Source organism: Dendroctonus ponderosae, unplaced genomic scaffold (genome assembly GCF_020466585.1).
Source record: "Dendroctonus ponderosae isolate FM_Combo_2020 unplaced genomic scaffold, Dpon_F_20191213v2 Dpon_F_20191213_1, whole genome shotgun sequence".
In the NCBI taxonomy this organism is placed as follows: Eukaryota; Metazoa; Arthropoda; class Insecta; order Coleoptera; family Curculionidae; genus Dendroctonus; species Dendroctonus ponderosae.
Window position 1 is genome coordinate 28078581 of NW_026017110.1, and position 21147 is coordinate 28099727.

Consider the following 21147-nt stretch of genomic DNA (forward strand, 5'->3'; position numbering starts at 1 on the left):
AAACGTAAATAAGGAATAAGCAACGAGGGCGAGCCGACAAGTCAGGACGAAATCAAATCGGCGCGTAGAAGAATATGGAGTAAGAGACTGGTGGATGATAAAAATTGAAAGAGGAAATTTCTTTTCAGACTCGATTGTTTCGCCTCGCTGGCTCGAAAATGGACTTCGTATAATTCGGGAGAAGAACCGAGTCAATTTGCTTGTACAAATTACGAGTAATAGAAAGGGCCTCAGATATCAGGGCTTAGGTTTATTGAGCGAGGGAGGGACGTATTTTGGCCACTTTCCGACCAACTTCTTCTGAATGAGATAATTTAATGAGCAACATTTCCATTAGCAAGCATCTTACCGCAAAAAAAGCACATTATCATAGCCGAAGTAGAGCGCAGAAATGCTTTATCTAGATGCGGGAAATAAATCAGCTTTTGTCCACAATCCTCCTACGGGGAACCCAACACTTTGTACATCAATTAAAACACATTTAAGTGATAATTGCTGTCGAAATGTCGCCCATTTCTGACGACAATCGTATCGACTTCTGATCTTTGCCACGCTCTTTCGCCTGCCTAATGCGTTTCGTTGTAACCGTTTTGTGTGGGCAACCCTTGAGAAGATCGGCAGATAACCCACGTCTATTTACTCCTTCAAATTGTGATTTTATCGTTCTTGTTTCCAGCAGATCGGGCTGCTTCTCAATTATTCAACGTACATTTACAGGGGTTTACGCAACTATGGCTAACAAGAGTGTCGCTAGAAATTGGTGGAGCTTGTCGACGATTTTGGCTGATGTTTGATCGGTATCTGCAGGGTTCTTTCAAAAACCCCATACTTTCACACTTCGGCTAATTGTTTTATTAATATTGGGCAAATTAACGATTTGTCCGTTTCTCCTCCAGTCTGAGAGCATTAATTTGTGTTCGATGCTGGCCAATGGAGAGACTTTTCAACGAAGTTTTCCTATTTTAAATATTGTAAGTAAAATTTGAGGAACATTTCTTTGAGCAAATTTCTTCTAGTTTAATGGTTTGGAAGCTAGAAACTTTATATGCGCCTCACTTAACACTTTATTAGTGAGAAATTCCAGCTGAAAGATTATTACGAGGCATTGGATATTTGCACCAGGAACAGATATACAGGGTTATTTAACTTGCAAACCTTATCAACGTCTTGATATTTTAGCTTCTGTTTCTTATGAGGTTAGGAATATTCGATTAAACCTAAGTGAAGAAAAACAGATTTTGTGATTGGCCGTCAAAAAGACCACTTCATTGATTTAGTTCCCACACTTTTTACTACAAAACAACCCGGATGAAGCGACGATTTTGAAATAAAAAAAAGCCGAAAAAATCGATGTTGGACTTTCAAACGCATTTTTGAGATACTAACAATACCTAAAGACGTTGAATCTACAGCCAGATTTTTCAGGGGGAGTAAAATTTTTTAAACCTTCCACACTTTTTCCTTCATGACAAAACACACTTAAAATACTGGCATTTCCTAAAGACTGAAACTGCAGTCTGATTTTTCCAAGAAAATTCGTTATTTTTAACCTCCCACACTTTTCACTTCAACAAGCCTGATTAGACGCCGATCTTGAAATTTAAATCAACCGAAGAAACCGAAGATTTCGGACTTTGTATCATGGAACCTCCCATACTCTTCATGCAAGGGCTATTAAGAGCCAATGAACTGTGAAAACATACCGTTTTTGGGGGTTAAAGATGTCTAACGCTGAATCTACAGCCAGACGAAACTCGAAACGACGAAAGAGTTTCGTTTTTTTGAAACTTTTCGAACTTTTTTTGCAAAACAAACCCAAATTTCGGTTAGTTAAGAATATGGCTAATATAGAAGCGCTGAAAATACAAAGAATTTTTCTATCTTTTTCCCAACTTCTTACTTCAAAAAAGCAATTAAGCGCCTATTTTGATATTTGAGAAGACTGAAGAAAGCGAAAATTTTGGACTTCATCTTATCAATTTCAGATTTAGACGGTAAAAATATCTGAAGATCCTGAAATTACTGCCGTATTTTGCCAAAGTGGTTGTTCCGTTTTGTAAGGCTTCCAGACGTTTTTTCTACAAAGGATCCCAAATCCAGGTTTCAGCCACTAGCGAAAAACGCTTCAAACGATTTGAGCAAAATTCTCAGGATTTTTAACATTAAATATCTTCTATAAAATGGGGGAATTTCAAATCGTTAACACCTTTGGATTTGAAGATACAAATTTTGAAAGAACGCACATTTGAGTGAAATCTCGCGAAAATCCACAAAAGCGAACGGTGAGGAAAGTGACACAAAATTTACTTTAAATTGAGGTAGAAAAGAGTGAGGTTGATTGAGTGGCTTACCTAGGAAGAATTTAATTTTTCTTCCTCTCCCACAGCGCTTACTGTAAGGGCCGATGACGCGACGATTTTAAAATTAAAAAAAAACGAAAAAGGAGAAGATCTTGGACTTTCAAACGCGTTTTTGGGATGCGAAAAATACCTAAAGACGGTGTTGAATCTACAGCCAGACATTTCAGAGAGAATTACATTTTTTTTAAACCTTCCACAATTTTTCCTTCATGATAAGCCCAACTTGAGGAACGTTTTGATATTTCTAAAAATTTCCGATAGCGAATATATCGGGCCCTCTCAGACACACTTAACATACCGGTATTTCCTAATGACGCTAAAACTGCAGTCCTTTTTACCTCCCACACTTTTCACTTCAATCAAGGCCAATTAGTCGCCGATTTTGAAATTTAAATCAACTGAAGGAAGCGAAGATTTCGGACTTTTGCACGTTCGTTTTCGATCTAAACACCTTTAACGACTACAAAACTACATCTGGCCATTTGACGGGGAGTTAAATTTGTTGAACCCTTCTACACTTTTGTCTTAAAACAAATAAACAAATCCAAATTTAGGATGATTTTATAAATTACAGACGGAAGAAACTAATTGCCTAGAAACGCTGAATGTACAGCCAAATTTGTCCAGAATAGTTCGCATTTTGAAACCTCCGACACTCTTTACCCCAAAGAAAGGTCTAAATGGCGCCGAATTTGAAAATATATATATTCAATATATATAATAATATTCAAATAGTAAAGAAAGCGAAAATTTCGGAGTTTTAAAACTCCTTTTTAAATGCTGAAAACCCCTAAAGACGCTGAAACTACAGTCGAACTTTTCAGAGCGAGTTCCTTTTTAGTAACACCAAACCCTTTTTCATTTGAAACGAGCCCGATTTGGATAAGATTTTTATATTTCTGAAGTCTGCAGATCGAAAAGATGGTGGTCCCTGAAGCATCGGACTCAAATATCGGCATTTCTGAAGACGCTAAGATTTCTAGAAGAGCTTTTCCGGAATGTTTGTATTTTGAATACTTTTTACCCCAAATCAAGCGCGATTATGCGCCGATTTGAAAACTTCAAAAACCAGAAGTAAGCGAATATTTTGTACTTTTGAATACCCTTTCCAGATGGTGAACAGCTTTAAGGACCCTAAAACTACAGTCGGATTTTATAGCAAAAGTTTCTTTTTTGAAACTTTTCATAAATTTTTCCCCAAAACGATCTCAAATTAGACCCGATTTTAAAATGTCTCAATCAAAAGAAAGCTAAGATTTTGGGCCTTTGAACGCAGTTTCAAATATTGCCCTTTTTCGGACACGCTCAATGTACAGACGGGCTTTTGGAGAGCGAAGATTTGGACCCTTCGACCGCAGATGTTAGATACCGGTATTTTCTAAAAATGCTGAAATTACATCCGGCTTCTTCGAGAAAAGTTCGTTTTTGGAAACCTTCCAAACTCGCTACCACAAAGCGAGCTTAATTTAAAACGGATTTTGAACTTTCTGAATACAAAAATTAGCGAATATTTCGTTTTATAAAGCGGCATTCAAATGTCGAAAATGCCTGAGACAAACTATATAAGGATTTTTCCGGAAAACACTGCTCTAAAACAAACCCAATTAAAATCTTACTTTTAAATTTAAAAAATGCAAAATCATTGAAGATTTCTAACAGTCGAATACCGTTTTTGGTGAGGAAAAGTCCTAACGACACTGCAACTACAGCCTAATTTTTCTTAGAGTTTATGTTTTGAAATCGGTTACACTATTCACCCCATAACGAGCCCAATGAAATACCGATTTTGAACTATCAAGTTGCGAAACAAAGCGAATATATCGGACTTTCGAAGGTTTTTTTAGATGCTCAAATTACCTAAATATGCTGAAGCTACAGCCGGACATTTCAGGGAGAGTTTAACTTTTTGAAACCTTTCACACTTTTTCCGCCAAATGGATACAAATTTGAAAAGGATTTCGATATTTTTCATATCTTCAGATGGCGTAAATATCGGGTCGGTGAAAATGCTGAAACTATAGCTAGATTTTCCCGGAAAAGCTTTTATTTTGAAACCTCCCACACTTTTGAAGCTGAAAATTCAAACAATTTTTCCCGTAAAGTTCGTTTATCGAAACTTTTTACTTCAAAAAAGCTCGATTAAGCGCCGAATTTGAAATTTCAGAAAATTCAAGAAAGCGAAGATTCCGGTCTTTCAATTTCCGTTTTCCCAGGATCCCAAAACCAGGTTTCAGCTACTGGCGAAAAACGCTACAAACGATTTGAGTTTCAATCGGAGTTTCAATTCTTTAGCAGTTCCGGATTTGAAAATACAAATTTCGAAAGAATTGAGCAAAGAAAAACAAACAAAAATGCTGATTCCTCATAAAGCAAGTCTTCTACTAGGAATGATTTCAGAGTTTCTAATATTCACTTCTTATTCTTCACGTCCCATTTAAATGGCGAATTCTTGAAGATTTTTTCTTCTGGAAACTTCATGGAAAATCCGATGTTTGTGCCAATTCACTTTACATCTTCAAAAATACCGCCCCTAATTAGAAGGCAATAATACTATTACCACGCTTCCGCTGCTAGAGGAAAAGAAGATATGAATGAAGAAGACACAAATTGAGCAAAAGCTTATATGCTGAATCTTCATAATAAAGTCTTCTGTTAGAGGTGATTTCAGATTGTCAAATTTCTACTATTATTGCACCTCTTTAAAGAGCGAAGTTCACAAACTTTCTTCTTTTTTAAACCTTTTCAAATGCTGAACTATGCGCCAAAAATGTCGCCCTAAATAAGGAAGCAATAATAGTATTACAAAGCCTCACCTCTAGAGGAAAAAGAAGACATGAATGGGACAAATTAAGACTTTAGAACTTCCATCTAATAAAGAAACGCCAAAACTATTAAACCAATAAAAAAACAGCTGCAGAGAATACGGCGCAATACCATTCAGATTGAGCTGAAAATAGGTAGCAAAAGCCACAAGGGGAAGTTGAAACATTGTGCAGAAACGAAAAAATTACTAATAGCCATCAAAATTTGCATTAATTGGGGTAAATCGGCTTGCAAACACACACTGAAATTTTAATTTTCTGCAGTCCCAAACACGATTAGTTCATTTCAAAAAGTTTAACTAAGGTTGCATTAATATTTATTCAATTTCTTCTAAGAACAACCAAGAATCCTTTCTACAAAACAGGATAGCTTGCAGCTGTAGCCACTCCACATTGATTCTCCTTGTTCCGGCTCATTCGTATAAATCCCTTCTCGCCCCAGTCGGCTCCCCAGGAGTTCTTCACCAGCCAATACTCCTGTCCATTATCGGTCCCATATCCCACAGCCAGAATTCCATGGTTTAGGGAAAGTCGCGAATTCAAGCAGGCATCATTATCAAAAACTCCTTCTTCGTAATGCTGGAAACCTAAAGCATCCACAGCTATGGAAACTGGACCCACCGTACCCACAGCTGCTTGGAGCTCAGGCTCGCTTCCACTGGTCACATCCACGAAAGATTTCACTTTGACCACAGCTTTACTGGAGTCGAAGTTGCATGTCGAGTCGATTCCCAAGTAGGGATAGTCGCTTTCCGACATGATTCCATTATCGCAAACGTATTTGAAGGCGTAGTCCATCAAACCTCCATTGCAGCCGTAGTCTCCATAGGAGGACGTACAGTCAACCAGATTTTGCTCACTTAGAGAAACCAGCTGGTTGTGGGCGATGAAGTATTGGGCTTCAATGGCTCCAGTCTGAAAGGTATTGCGGATTAAAGCATTGGAAACAGTTGCAGAATGAGTGCTTACAGCACTGAAGCTCCAACATGATCCACATTGGCCCTGATCTTTCACAGGCGTCACCGCCCCCAAATCCACCCAGTTGATTTCTTCAGGAACATCATCAGCTTGGAGGGAAAATGTTTTGTTCGTTTGGGGACCGACTTTCAGTCCAAGTCGCTGAGCAAACTCCTCCACAGTCAGATCGGCAAACTTGTTCACTCCCATTTTGTAGGACACCAATCCATTCTCATACTTGGCGTTGTGGGAGGCGATTTTTTCCAGATTGACCCTAAAAGTTGCGTAACGTGCTTGGTCCTCTAAGAGGCTGGAGTAGGAGCGGCCGAATTTCGTCTGAAATTGAGGATTGAGGTAGAAAAGAGTGAGGGTGATTTAGTGGCTTACCTTGAAAGAATTCCATTTCTCCTCCTCCCCTAGGGCGCTTACTGCAAGGGCCATGGAGGCAACCAGTGCCAAAAGTTTCCACTGAAACACGTTCAAATAGTGAATTTGCTTGAATATTTAAAAATTGAAAATTGTCTATGGCAAAAATAAATATTGATGTATTTGTGTGCAAGTTATGTGTGGGAGTGAGAGGTCGATTTGTTTGGGAAGGGATGACGCCATGTGGGCAACCGATCTAAAAGGAAACTTATAGTGCAACAAAGACATAAAGATCTATCTAAAGGACAACGCTAATATGAGTTCAAAGAAGTCGATATTTTGAGAAGAAAATAATCCGGAGATTTTTAAAGAAAAAATATCAGTATTTAAACAGAAAAATTTCAAAATTTTTTTAAATCTAAAACAATCTCGAAAAAGTGTTAAAAATCAAGAAAATTTTATACAAACCATTTCGATGAGTAGATGCCGTTGTTTCGACTGAATAATGCATCTCCTGCCTCTTTTCCAGCATTTATACGAATCGCCTCCAGTTCAATTCGGAAATACTTGAGATAAAAACAGGTTGCGATTTCCAGAATTCGAAAAAACAATCGCTCCTTATCAGCTGGACAAAAAAAGCCAATAACTCTCCCGTCTGAGTGGTTGAAGTCAATATACCATCAAAAGTCAGTAAACTGACCTCCCAACGGCTCACAATCCTCCAAAACGAGTTCAATTCCAACGCATTTTTCCCACTTAGAGAGTTCAACAGACTGTGAAAAAACTGCGCACAACTTAAATCCCTTACGCTGCATGCTCCTGTTGTTTCGCTGTTACCCGAAACCCTTAATGTTAGTGAAATTGGCCCCATCAATTTGGCCATCCATTTAAAACCAATATCGGGTAACCTACTCTTCTTAAATGAGGCGCGCACGTCTGAAATAAAAATCGCCCATGCAAACCGACCCTTAGCTAATCATCTGGAGGATTATTAAGTGAATTCGATACTTGCATCGGTATCAAGTCGAAAATCGCCTTTGATTTTCTGATAAAGGATTTAACAAAAAAAATGAAGATGGGCCAAGACATGAAGAACAATCATCAATGACTTCAGACTGTTCAGAACCCTCTTGCCTAGAGTAGTCAATCAATAAACTATTTTCAAACCATCATATCTTCATATATTACTGTAAATAAAATAAAACTAAAGCTGGCTCAAGCTGGGCAAAGCTCCAGCCTCATTTCCTTCAAGTTTTTCTGCATCTAAGACTGCATTTATAGTAATTTAGTTCGAAGCGAGAATCTTAGATCGATGGGCTTGGAAATAAACGGCGATTTGCGCTTGGTGGCTATTCGGATGTGTCTGAGGACATTTGCATAAGCTATTTTCAGCAGAGTCATTGCGTAGTGTTTTCCTGCAGGTAAACTCAAAATTTGAATTATAATGATCATCTAAACTAAGGTTGTGTGAGTGTTACCAATGCAACCTCTTCCCCCCCCCCCNCCCCGCCATGGAAAATGGCATATAGGAGCCAGGGACGACTTTCTGGACAGTTTCTGGCAAGGATCGAGTTGGGTCAAACTGCTTGGGGTTTTTCTAGTATTTTGGCTCTCGGTGTAGATGGTGAATGACTGCAATGAAGTCCACAACTTTCGGAAGAATCTTGGTTTTCCCTAAAGGAATGGTTTTTAGTTTCATCGTTCCATCGAGGTTTTCTTGTAAAAAAGCGAAATTGCCATGTCGTATTTCTTGTTTGCTGTTCCCGTGTTCAGTTTCTGTTGCACTTTTTCTAGATTCTCAGTGTTTCTTTATTTGATGTATTTTTGTGGTGTAACAAAAACTTTTATCCCTTTTCTGTATATTGACATTGTCTGTAGTCCTTGTGTCTTCTTTTTCTTTGGAACTAGTATCAACACTTTATTCCTTAATGAATATTTGTTTAATGTGTTAAATTTTATGCTTTTTTAACTTTAATTTGATTTTGTTTGTTTTTCCTTTGTTTTTTCTAAATCCATAATTGACTGTGTTGACCATTACTTGATAGTGTTTCTTAATAGAGTTTATTAATTTGAATAATCATGTGCTTGTTCGAATTCTTTAACTTTCTTTTAACCTGCTTCACTGTTTAAATTTAAATTTTGATTAAATTTAAAAAAAACTCAAATTTTCCAAGTTGTTTCAAGCTTCTTATCGCACATAATTTTTTTGTACGTTTTTCTTAATATTTCCAACTGAAAATTGCGGAAATGTCGATTCTAAAATTTATTGAGAATCGTTTCGCTTTGACTTTTTCCTGCTTTACTTTTGAAGCTTCTGGTTTTCGGTCTGTAATTTACAGGTAAATGAAGGAAAAATTGAAGTAAACGTTTGTTTGCTTTTTTCCACACACTTTCTGCCCTTTGTGTCCAGATCCTTTTATCATTTTACCTTCTTGAAAAGTTTTATTCCGTAGTTATTGTTCAATTGTTGATTTTTTTGTTCATACGATTTAGTTAAAACCTTTGTATATTTGGATAATTTTTCGTTTCTTATTTAATTTCTGTTGTACATATTCCAGATTATTAGATTTACAGTTTCTTCTTACTTGATGTATTTTATCGAAAATTGTTCTTGTTCTGCTTCGACTTTTTACCGTTTTACTTTTGAAGCTTTTGATTTTTGGTCTGTGTTTTCCAGTTATATGAAGAACAAAGTGAAGTCAACGTTTGTTTGTTTTTTTCCAAACAGTTTTTGCCATTTTTGTCCAGATCCTTCTATTTTATCTTCTTGAAAAGTTTTATTCCGTATTTATTCATCATTCGTATTGTTCAATTGCTATTTTCTTTGTTTTGGTTCAAACACCACTTGGCTCATATCCAGTAAGTTGGCTGCAAGCATTCAAAATTTTCCCGGATCCTGCCTTGAAAAGTTCATGCAAATCGAGAAATTGCAGAGTAAATGGAAGCTGGAAGCGAGAATCTTCCCTACTGGCAAAGAAAATCGCTTTATCAGCATCAAATCAAGAGGTTTTTTACTTACGTCTTTTTCCAGTCAATAAGGCCACATAGGCGTTCCCAACAGCAATTTTTTGAGCTGATGAGTCTTAATTACGTTATAAATTAGGCATTATCGAGAAGTTGACACAGGTTTACAAATTCTAGTAAACCAGTCACAAATGACTCAGTTTTTTGGAGAGAGAAGAGAAGCGGTTTGTTAGAAACGATCAGTTTTTGCTGGAAAAACCTGTGAAAAGTTCTCAGTGCGCTATTGATTTTTTGAGAAAACTCGTAGTTTTCTCTATTTTAAAGCAAACATTTTCTCTTCTTCCTGCATGAAGCAGAAAATGGAAATGTCTGACTTTCAGAGCAATACATTCCTAAAAATATATCAGTTTGGAGACTATACAAATTTTTCTCAGCCTGCTCCTGTATGCTCAATAAAAGTGAAAGAAAAAAATCTTCAATGTGCTCCCACCTGCCTAATAAACTTGGATGTTTTGTGACTCTCACAGCAATTATTTTTCTATCCAACGCTAGGACTTCTTTATTCTTTTTCCAACCTTTTTCGTGTCAAAGCAAAAATTTTCTAAAAATTACCAATACTTACTGGGAAATGCTGTGGACATTTCTTGGTGCGCCACTGACTTTTGAGAAAATTCACAATTTTCTCATTTCTCAGAGAATCTTTGCTCTTTTGACTTGAACAAATAAAAATGAGAATTATTTAGGCCTTTAGGCCTCAGAGCACTGAATTTCAAAAAAATTATTAGTTTCTATAGGACGACGATGCAAAAATTTCGAAGTACGCTCCTGATTAACCAATATACCTGAATATCATGTGGTTTTCAGCGCAAAATTTGTTCTTTAAAACCATCAACTGAAATATGGAAATTCCATTCAGGGTCAAAGCACTAATTTTCTTAAAAATCACTAGTTTTTACTAACAGAATTTGTCAGAAGAGCCCATAAATTTGCTAAAAATGACCAATTTTTACTAGAAACTGTAAAAATTTCATAAAGCGCCACTGATTTTTGAGAAATTATATACCCGAGAATTCTAGAACTCTCAGACGAAATATTTTCCTTTTCAACCATCAACTGAAATATGGAAATTCTTGTCACGTCCAAAACACCAATTTTCTTAAAATCATCATCACTCATTGCTAAGAGAATTTGTGAGAAATTTCCAGTGCGCCCCTGACTTTTTGAGTAAAACAACAGTTTTGCTACTTTTAAGACAACTTTTGTCTCCTGACTGTAAGAAGTAGGAAATGCGAATTTTGTCAGGTTCCAGAGGACTACATTTTCAAAACATGATCACCGTCTTTCTGGAGGAAAATCTTCAATACCTTCTCGTTTTCGGAGTAAACCAGGATATTTAGTGACTTAGAGCAATTTATTTTTTCTTGAAACAAAAGGACTGAATTACTGAAACACAAATTTTCTGAAAATGAGAAATTTTTACTAGGAGAAGCTGTAAAAATTTCATAGTGCGCCAATGAATTTTGAGAAACTGACAATTTTTCAATTTCTCTGCGACTCTTTGCACTCTTACTTCAAGAAGTAAAAAATCTGAATTTGCTTAGGCTTTAGAGCACTAGTTCAAAAAAATTATCAATTTTTTTTGGACAAAGACTCAAAATTTTCTAAGTACGCTCCTGAGTACCTATATATACCTGAGAATTCTAGGACTCACGGACTCACAGACCAAATATTTTTCTTCTAAACCCGTCAACTGAAATATTGAAATTCCCCTCACGTTCAAAGCACTAATTTTCTTAAAATCACCAGTTTTTCCAGAAATCACATAAATTTCCAGTGCACCCCTTATTTTTTGAGTACAATAACAATTTTGCTATTTTTAAGACAAATGTTTGTCTTCTGACTGTAAGAACTAGGAATACTAGGCATTGGTAGGTGTGTTAGGTTCCAGAGCACTAAAATTTGAAAACATGATCCGTTTGTCGGAAAGATTTTTTTTTAATCCTCAATACACTCAACTTTTCAAATAAACTTGTATATTTTGTGATTTTCAGTGACTTTCAGAGATTTTTGCTTCACACACAAGGACTGACCTAATGAAGAATTTTTTAAATTAATGTGCGAGAATTTTCTAAAAATGGTCAATTTTTACTGGGAGAATCTGCAAAAATGTCTTGGTGATTCACTGATTTCCAAATCCGAAAAATTTCCAAATCCGCTCCTGATTACTTAATTTACCTGAAAATTCTGTGGTTTTCAAAGCAAACATTTTTCTGTTAAAACCATCAACTGAAAGTTGAAAATTTCTTTTCGCTTCAAAGCACTCATTTTCTAAAAATTATTGGAGAAAAATCTTCTACCTGCTAGAAGTAGGAAATGGAAAATAATTTAGGTTTCAGAACATTAAATTTCCAAAAAAAAATATCAGTTTTTGCAGGGAAAAGGTTTAAAAAATCTCAGAACCAAGGACCCGGACCGAAACGAAATAACTGTTCCGTTCCGGTTTCGGTCCAAGGCAAAATTTTAAATTTCGGTTCCGTTACGGTTCCGGTTTAGAAAATAATTTCCAATTCGGTTCCGTTCCGGTTCCTGTTTTTTTTCGGTTCATTTCGGTTCCAAAATCTATATATAACAACGAACGAGGACAAAGATGTTCTAATTAGGAATCTCACTATATTTTTCCTTGCTTGTTGTATTATACAAGACAAAAGATGCGCAAAGGATCCACTGCTTCATACGATACTTCGGCTGGTTGTATCATAGGGGGTAGGAGTGTAGGAGGACTAGCAACCCCACACAAGGATTGAAATTCAGGTAACATTAAAAGGAACAACATTGCAATAAAAACTCCCATACAAAAATTAATTTAGTCGTTGTATTTTTGAAAAGTGATTTGTCAATGAAGTTTCTTCTGACTTTAGCGCTTTTCTCTTCTTTCCTTTTTCACTCAGGTCCACAACTTCGTCAATTCCTCTTCTTTCACTCTTATTTCCTTTTAAACATCGTTCTTCCTGGTTCATGTCTTCACCATCTTTTGAGGAGTTGCTTTTGTCCAACATTTCAATTTCAAATATTTCTTTGCTGGTGATCGAAAAACTAAAATGTTTTCTCCATGCAAAACCTGAAATATTGAAATTCGTTTTAGTTACAACGCAACAAATTTTTAAATATGAAGTTTTTGGTGGAAGAAGCTCTGAAATATTATCAGTGCGCCACTAATTATTTGAAAAAAAATGAAATTGATGTTATTTTTGAGACACTTTTATTTTCTACATTTTTTGCCCATTTTTCTTAAATTAGAAAACTCAAATATTGAAATTGACTTTAGTTTCAGAGCAGGAATTTTTTAAACGTGACAAGTTTATGCTGGGAAAATCGCAGAAAAAGTATCTGTATGCCACTGGTTTTCAAAAAACTAACAATATTGCTCTTTCTAAGTAAAACTTTTGTCTCCCAACTGCAAAAAGTAGGAAATGAAAATCTCTATAGATTTCAGCCAACAAAATTCTATAAATTTTTAAGTTTTTGTAGAGGGAAACTTCAAACATTCCTGGACCTGTTACTGCTTCTTCAATAAAATTAAAGTATTTGTGGTTTGTGGGCCTCAGAATCAAACATGTAAAATCACGTTTTAGTAGAAGATTTGAAAATTTCCTCGGTACACTTCTGATTGCTAAGTGAAACTCAATATATTCATTACTTGAAAGCAGAGCTTCATTTTTTGAAAGCAAAAAGTGGAAGTTACTTCAGGATGCGTCCATAATTTGTTTTAAATCAGTTTTCATAAAGGCAAGTTTTGAAAATGGCTGAATACGCTTCAGATTTGCCCAATCAACCTAAGAATGTGGTGGCACTTATTGCAAATATTTGGTTTCTGAACACAATACTTAAAATCTGGCGCAATTTGAGAAATTTCTAGAAAAAGTCGCCGTTCCAAAGCAACAAGTACAAACTGAAAAAGCGGCTCTGACCAGCAATTTTACGAAGCAAGACCAGTTTTCGTTAGGAAAAACTTTGAAAAAATTCCGGTACGTCTATAGTTGGCTGAAAAACTGATATTTTGTTTCCTGAAAAAGCGAGTTTTATTTTCTGGTTGGAACAAGTGAAAATGGAAGTTTTTTAAGACGCGTCTAAAAAAATTTACTCAAAATGGTCAGTTTTCGTAGGGGGAAATGCTGAAAAATCATGATTTTAATCCTGACAAATAAGGCGCACACTGAAAAATTTTTGGAAACAAAGCCAAACTGGTAGTTTCTTTGGGAAGCGTCCAAAAATTATATCAAAAGATTGTCAGTTTTCATAAGGAGAAACTCTAAAAATTCCTGAGTCCGCTCCTGATTGCTCCATGAAATACAAGCTTTGGTTACTTTTACACGTTTTGTTTGGCACTTGAACCCAATTAATAAAATCCGGAAATGCCTTTTAGTGTAACAGTAGCAATTTTTCAAAAAATTGCCAGTTTCTGTCAGGAAAAACTTTAAGAAAAATCCCAGTACGCCACTGATTTTCGTATGAAATAAGGCGCAAATTGACCAATTTTTTGTAACAAAGTCGTCGTTCGAATGCAACAAGTGAAGAATGGCCAGTGTTCGTTAGGAGAAATTTTAGAAAAATCTCGGTACGCCCTGGCTGGCTGATAAAACTGAAATTTTGCTTATTAAAAAAGCGAGGTTTGTTTTCTGGACAAATCGGGTGCAAAATAGAAGTTCCTTTGAGATGCGCCCAAAAAAATTTAAAAAACTGTCAGTTTTCATAAGGGAAAACTCTCATGTTTGGCTTTTGAACTGAAAAAATTTATTCTAGTAGTTCCTTTTATGATCCCAGCAGTAATTTTACAAAAAACTGCCAGTTTTGTCAAGAAAAGAATTTTAAAATAAATGTTGTGCGCCACTGAATTTTGAGACAGCAATTTTTTGAAAAAAGGTGAAAAGTGCAAAATGGAAATTTGTCAATTCAAGATAGTCAGAATAGGACGCTTCAAGATAGTCAGAATAGAAAAATCTTCATCTCTGGGCAACTCCGTTACCCTACTGCTAATCAAATTAATAATGCAAAAAAATGAGAAAACCATGAATCACATTCCATTTTCCCAGGAAATGTTAAAATTGCTACTGACTGCGCCAAAAAAGGGCCTGTCAATCCACAAGTTTCCCATGCAAATAAGCGCTCGTCTACAGCCAAAATGACCAAACCTGATTTTGCTTGTACGTTTTTAACGCTACATCGGCTTTTAAAAAGCAATCCTAATCCAATACATCCCTTGTTTGGTCGCCCCATGTTTACCGAATACTAATGCAAAGATTATAACATAACCGGGGATTAGTTTAATACTTTGCAAAGTGAATGTTGGCCGCTCCCTCCGCTTGTTTCACTCCCTCACTGGAAAAAAACAGAACGATTCCTCGCGGGGCCCTCTTTATTCCGCTGTTTTTTTCTCTCGATCGACACTAATAGGATTTAATGGTGTATGTTTTGTTACAATTACCGCCCTTCTGGCAGATGTAAATTGGACTGGGATCGAACGTGTTTCGTTTTAGATTACCGATGTAATCCCCTCGCCAATCTATGCGGGTTAGTGATGTTTTAATAAGGTGTGAAATTGCAGTTGACATTTTGTGTACCATCAGCTGGATTGACTGGAGGTTTTCGTTCTTGAGGAAGTGGAAGAATTTTTAGGGATTTTTCGGGAACATGCAGGCACTGCACTGGATTCAACTCCATACTCTGATTTTACTTAAAAACACTTTTATTGTCCTTCAAACAAAAGAACCCCCACTTAGCTGCAAATTACTATAACTACGCAAAGCCTATGCTTCTTGGGGTGCTTGGCTGTAGGGCGAATGAGGTCCAATGCCCAACTGATTGGGGTTTATCCACGTTTTGGGGTATCTGATGAGGTAGAAAACCAGCCCCATCAAAAAGAGCACGGTGGACATCAGTAGGATGATGGTCACTCGATGGGAGGTTTTCCCGTAGATTTCTGGAAAACATTCCGGCAAGTCCTGGTGGGTGAGGCTGAGAATGCGTTTCCTGGCCAAGTGGCTTGGGGAGGAGCATCTGGAACAATCAGTGATAATTTATAAATTGTGCAGAAAGATTTTCACGTCTAAAAGGAAAGTAATAGAGAACTCAGTGAAGATGAAGATGAAATCGAAAGAACAAAAATGGAAGATGATTGGTAATTAGCAAAATAAAAACAGAATAAAATGTTTGGAGAGACGCAAGGACATGACAGCAAGTATGCAAAGTGCAGAAGATATTGGAACAAGATGAGAATAATAAAACCGATAAAATGCAATCAACTAAGAAATTAGAAGGGTTAAAGAAAAGGCATTTTTAAAGAAAACACAGAACTGCAGGCAATAAATTAAAATTAGTCGTTAAAGCGAAAATGACCGTCAGTAACAGTAGGTTTTCCTAGTAAATCGAACTCAAACTTTTGTAAGGGAGAAAATGTTAAAACTATTCCAAGAAACAATCACAGATACCACTAAAATGAAGAACAAAGTGTTGAAATCTACACTTTAAAAACATTAAAACAACGGGTACAAGATACATAATCAAACAAAACAAACTCATGGAAAACGGACGCAAAAATGATTTGAAAATTGCGATGGCGCACTAATGAACGGAAATATGAAATATAAATATGAGACTAAAATAAGGAGAAAATTGAGCAAAGAAAAGTTACTATAGAAAATGTTTAAAACTAGTGCCAGTAAAATTTGAAGATATAGTCTATAATCAGTTTTTTCAATGTAAATTGTTCAGGCAATGAAAAGTATAAAAAATATTAATTATTAATTATTAATTATGCTTATAAACATAGTTATTATTATTATACCATAATTATGCAAATAAACATACAGTTGCAAAATATATTCAAACAATCAACAATTTGATTGCACAAAGTAAAACAAAGCAAAGAACATCGAAGCAGTTTTAAAGCTCAGAACGAACACCAAATAAATGTATGAATGCCTGAAAACAACTGAAATGAAACTATTGTTCTCTATTTCTAGCAATTTTTAAAAACACGCTGGAAACGGAATGTTTAAAAATAAAATAAAAAAAATAGCGCACACAACCAGCCAACCAATCAAACCATGAAACAACTTGTTTCTCAAAGAAAAGTAAACTCCAATTAGAAAGGAAATACCTGAAAGCATTGGAAAAATGATAAAGCATAAATAATTAAATAAAAATACTAATGGAAGTTTTCCAAAACTCAAAATCCACAAAAATTTATCACGAAAATTTTGAAAAAATAGCAATTACTATAACACTAAAGAAACCAATTAAATAGGAAGTTCAAATAAAGAAAATAATTGAGATAAACACATACATTTGAAGAAACGTCTTTACGCAGTGGAAGTCATCAAAAATGTCGAGAAAAAAGTTAATAATGACATACAACGCAAATAAGCAAAAAAAATATTGCAACCAAAATTTTGACGAAATTAAACAAATTGAAAAGCGCATATTAAATGAAAATATTCTTGGAGGAAATTACAACGAAACGCTAAAGAAAAAAGAAGATAAGTTTGGATAAAAGTGAGCAAACAAACAAGAAACGGGCTAATAGAAAAATGTTATCAAATAAAAAGTGCACACATTGACAGCACCATGAAAGGCATTCAGTTTTTCCAAAAAAGTGATGAAGAATAAAACGAACTCATTGAAAATTGATAAAAAATGATCAACTTAAAACAAAAAAGTGATATCGCAAGTGAAGAAAAAAAAGTATATTGAGCGTCAGAAACAATGGAAAGCACTTGCAGAAGCGCACAAAACTATTCTAGCGGAAAAACACAAAATGAAAATTTAAATGAAAACACATAGAACCGATGCAAAGTCAAGCAAACCGAAAATAATTTCTTAGGCACATGTTGAGAAAATTAAACAAATTATAAAACATTCGGGCAGTTTAAAGCTTTAAAAGCTCAGAACCGACGCAATACAAATGCTACCAAGCTTGACCAAAATTTAAATGATATGCTGAAGAAAAAGATACTAAAATACGACAAAATTTGGCAAATAATCTGGCAAGTGAATGATATAAAGACGACATCAAGTAAAGGCTCATATGTTTGGCTTAACATGAAAGACTTTCGTGTGTGTCAGTCGCAGTGTGTGTCTGTCTTACTAATAGGGGACAACACAGCGCAACCAAAAAAGCAAAAAATTGTTGCAAGCAAAATAAGTAAAACCCAATGAGGGCTGGAAGCAAAGGAATGAAAGTGTGAAACTGCAAGAAAAGGAATTCTATCTTAAACAATAGAAAATGAAAATATAAATGAAAACATATGGTGAAATAAAACGATTGATGTAGTTAACCCGTTAAGTTCAACACTCGAAATCGATGAGAGGTAAATCCAAACCGAGATGAACAAAATTGCAATGCAACACTGAAAAACATATTTAATTTAAACTAAAATAAAGTTTAGCTAATAAACCGTAAAAAATTTCAGTTTCCACAAAAATAACAGAAAAAATAGAAAAAAAATCAAACCCATGAAAAAAGTAAACACAAGCTTCAACTAAAATACCAGTAGCGTCACTCAGCTCGACCAAAGAGGCAAAAAGTGCTTGCAAGCAAAATAAAAGAAACGGAAATTAATGAGACCTGAAACAAAGTAAAGAAAGTGAAAAACCGCAAAAAGCGTTACAGCAGAAAATCTATATTGACAAAGACAAAATGAAAATATAAATTAACACACAATAAAATCAAATCAAATAGAAAATGAATTGCATGCCAAATACCAAGAAAATTAAAGAAATTACATAGCTTTGATACAGTTTATGGCCTTTAGGGTTTTCTAAGCTAAGAAACACCGCAAAAATGCAAACATGCTTGAAAAAAATCAATAGACCGCCAAAAAAAAAAAAAAAATTAATTCAAAATTGAGCAGATATACAAACGACTAATTGACATAACTAAAAACATTTTGTGTTCCAGAAAAAAGTTCAAAAAGATTAGGAAAGGAACCAAACCAACCAGTTAAAAACAACAAAGATTCAACAAGCTAAAATAAATACTAATAGAGGCTCACAGGGCGAACATAAAGCGAAGAACTTTTGAGAATAAATAATGCAAAAAACTGTAAAATACAACGCAGAAAGTGTGAAATCAGGCAAATAAAATATCAAAATACTAGAAGCGGCGAAAATAGTAAAAATAGAGCAAAACCAACAAAAGATATAGATTTTAGAATAATTTGTTGTAAACTCTAGTACGAGGACTGCTTGATGCCACTGCCATCACTAAATTCTAGAAAGCTTCTACTTTTATATTTCTTTTAGCCACATTGAGTTTAATCAGCAAAGATACTTGCTTCTTATAAAGTTTCAAAAATAGCAAATCAAATATCGCAAGTGATTATCTTATCTATGTCCTTGTTCGGTTTTAGACATTCTATCTAATCATCAAAATTCCAAATGTAAACTATGGATCATCGCATTTACTTTTAAAACAAATGAATCAGCAAACCAATCCCAAAAATCCGTCAGAACTTTACCTCAACTCTCCACTTCGGAAGATCTTCTTATTAAACTCCTGCAGCCAGAAAACGTCGCAATTGCACTCCCATGGATTGTGGCTGAGTTCGATGTGCTCCATGTTCCTAAACAGGTGGGCATAGGTGGAGTTCAAGGAAGTGAGGCCATTTCTGGCCAAAATCAGTTTCTTCGGATGAATATTGACGGTTTTCGATGCCAATCCGAAAGCGTAATCGGTGAAGTTGCGCACATTGGGACAGTCTGTAATAATGAGCTTTTCCAGAGCCACCAAGTTGTAGAAGGCGTAATGATGGATGTTTTCCAGGCTGGGCATCCGACTGAGTCTCAACACCTTCATGGAACTATATGTCAAATAGGCTGGCGACACGAAGCTGAGATTGTTTCCGGAAAAGTCCAAATACTCCAAGGAGTTGGGCAGGGCCGGAATGTAATTGAAACTGTTATCCTGCAGCTCCAAGTGCTTCAGTAAAGTATAAACCCCGAAAAAGTTGGGATGGAAATCGCTGAGATTGACGCTATTTAAGTGCAAGTGGCTAATATTGGCTGACGCCCCTAAATTCCGGTTGAAAACTTCCTCAGATTGACCAAGAAACACCCCTAAGGGATTGTAGCTGAGGTCCAAGAACTTCAGCAAGGACAAAGGAGCCAATAGTCCACCAGGTAGTTGCTGGAAAGTATTGTAGCTCAAATCCAAATAAACCAAACTTTTTAATGGTAGAAACACATCCGCATCCAGAGTGGTCAATTGATTGCGGCTTAAATCCAGCCAAACCAGTTCCGTGAGATTGCGGAAAAAATCCGCTTTCATTTCAGTGATATCATTGTAGGCCAAGATCAGTTTTCTCAATGAGCTTTTACTGGTTGAATCCAAGGCTTGGATTTGGTTCATTGTCAGATCTAGGATCGTCAAGTCGCTGGGCAGGAGGGAAAAGTCGGGAAAATTCACATAGCCCATACCATTGCAATTGGCCAGTGACGATGGCAGGTTGGTGTCTTCATTGGTGAATTTTTTGCACAGGCACTTGTTTTCGAAAGTGTCACTCGAACACATCGCATCCAGACATATTGTGGATGGTACACTACACACTGCAAACACTAGGAGTTTTAGATACATGCTTGATTTAGGTAGAAGATCGTCTGGGTGTGGAAAAACTGTATTTACCGATCCGCACTTGTCCTTATCAGTTAGTCGGTATTACTGGGAAAGTATAATTGATAAGATATTGAGCAAATAACGTTTATTTGTTTGTTTCATTGACTGAATATTTGCAGCTCCTCTATACCTACGCATAGATTGATATTCTCGCCAGTTCATTAAAATTCATGTTCCATATACAAGGTGGATAAACTCAAGGTTTTTCGCTCGATTTTTGCTACCGCTGCCGGATGTTTCGCTTGTATCTACGACGAACATCCTCAAAAGTGTTCCCCTGGCACCCGACAGTGGCTGCTTCCAATAGAGACCAGCACGGTTTTCTAATGATGCCTGTTTGGCAGCTGCAGCTTCATAAATGTTTATCTCCAAAGCTAAGAGAGCTGGAGCTTTGCCTGTTACCCTACTGGAAAGAGCACGCTCTTCTCTATGTGTGGCAAAGGTTTCATTAAAACCCCGCCCTTAACTGAGTTGAGGTAAATTTTCCAAAACTTGCGCAAATTTTCTAAAAAACCAAAAGAGCCAAAAAGGCGCACGTTGTCTAATTCATAGACCCTACTATTCTCTTTAATTTGTGAGAATTTAATTAAATTTAGGTATTTTATTGAGTTGAACGACTTTTCAATAACTTCAAATTTGCCATTTTACAGTTTAAGGCTTAAAAGGTAGAATTTCTATTTTGGTCTTCAACCTGGTACGCCACTGGAAAAAGCACCTTCTTTGCAACAAATCACAAAAGTGTTCTTGGAAACTCAGCTTCTGTTGACTTGGCGAATTTTAAAAAATTGGCTTGCAAAGCTGCCTTTTATTAACCACTTTGTTGCAGGTTCAACTCTAGTAATTTTTTTCCCTTAAACTAAGCGAGATAAAGAAGTGCCGGTTATTTCACTGAAAAGAGCGCACTTTTTTCTATTTCCGGCGGAAAAGGTTTAGGTAACATTTCGCGTTCTGATAAATTGGGGCGACGTTTGGAAAACTTGCATGCAAAACGCCTACCAATAGCACACTG

At 35.9% G+C, this 21147-nt stretch overlaps 2 protein-coding genes across 2 annotated transcripts; both read right to left on the reverse strand.

Annotated features, from left to right (window-relative positions):
• Positions 1-5482: 5482 nt before the first annotated feature.
• Positions 5483-7053, reverse strand: LOC109533661 (procathepsin L-like). The gene is made up of 4 exons (XM_048668228.1): positions 6974-7053; positions 6527-6607; positions 6152-6475; positions 5483-6097 (listed from the first exon to the last, which is right to left on the reverse strand). The coding sequence occupies exons 1-4, from the start codon at positions 6974-6976 to the stop codon at positions 5537-5539; spliced, it is 969 nt and encodes a 322-aa protein (XP_048524185.1). The 5' UTR covers positions 6977-7053; the 3' UTR covers positions 5483-5536.
• Positions 7054-15194: 8141 nt separating this feature from the next.
• LOC125502536 (chondroadherin-like) lies at positions 15195-20232 on the reverse strand. The gene is made up of 2 exons (XM_048661009.1): positions 18985-20232; positions 15195-15523 (listed from the first exon to the last, which is right to left on the reverse strand). Exons 1-2 carry the CDS (start codon positions 20097-20099, stop codon positions 15274-15276), a joined length of 1365 nt encoding a protein of 454 aa, XP_048516966.1. The 5' UTR covers positions 20100-20232; the 3' UTR covers positions 15195-15273.
• Between the last annotated feature and the right edge of the window lie 915 nt (positions 20233-21147).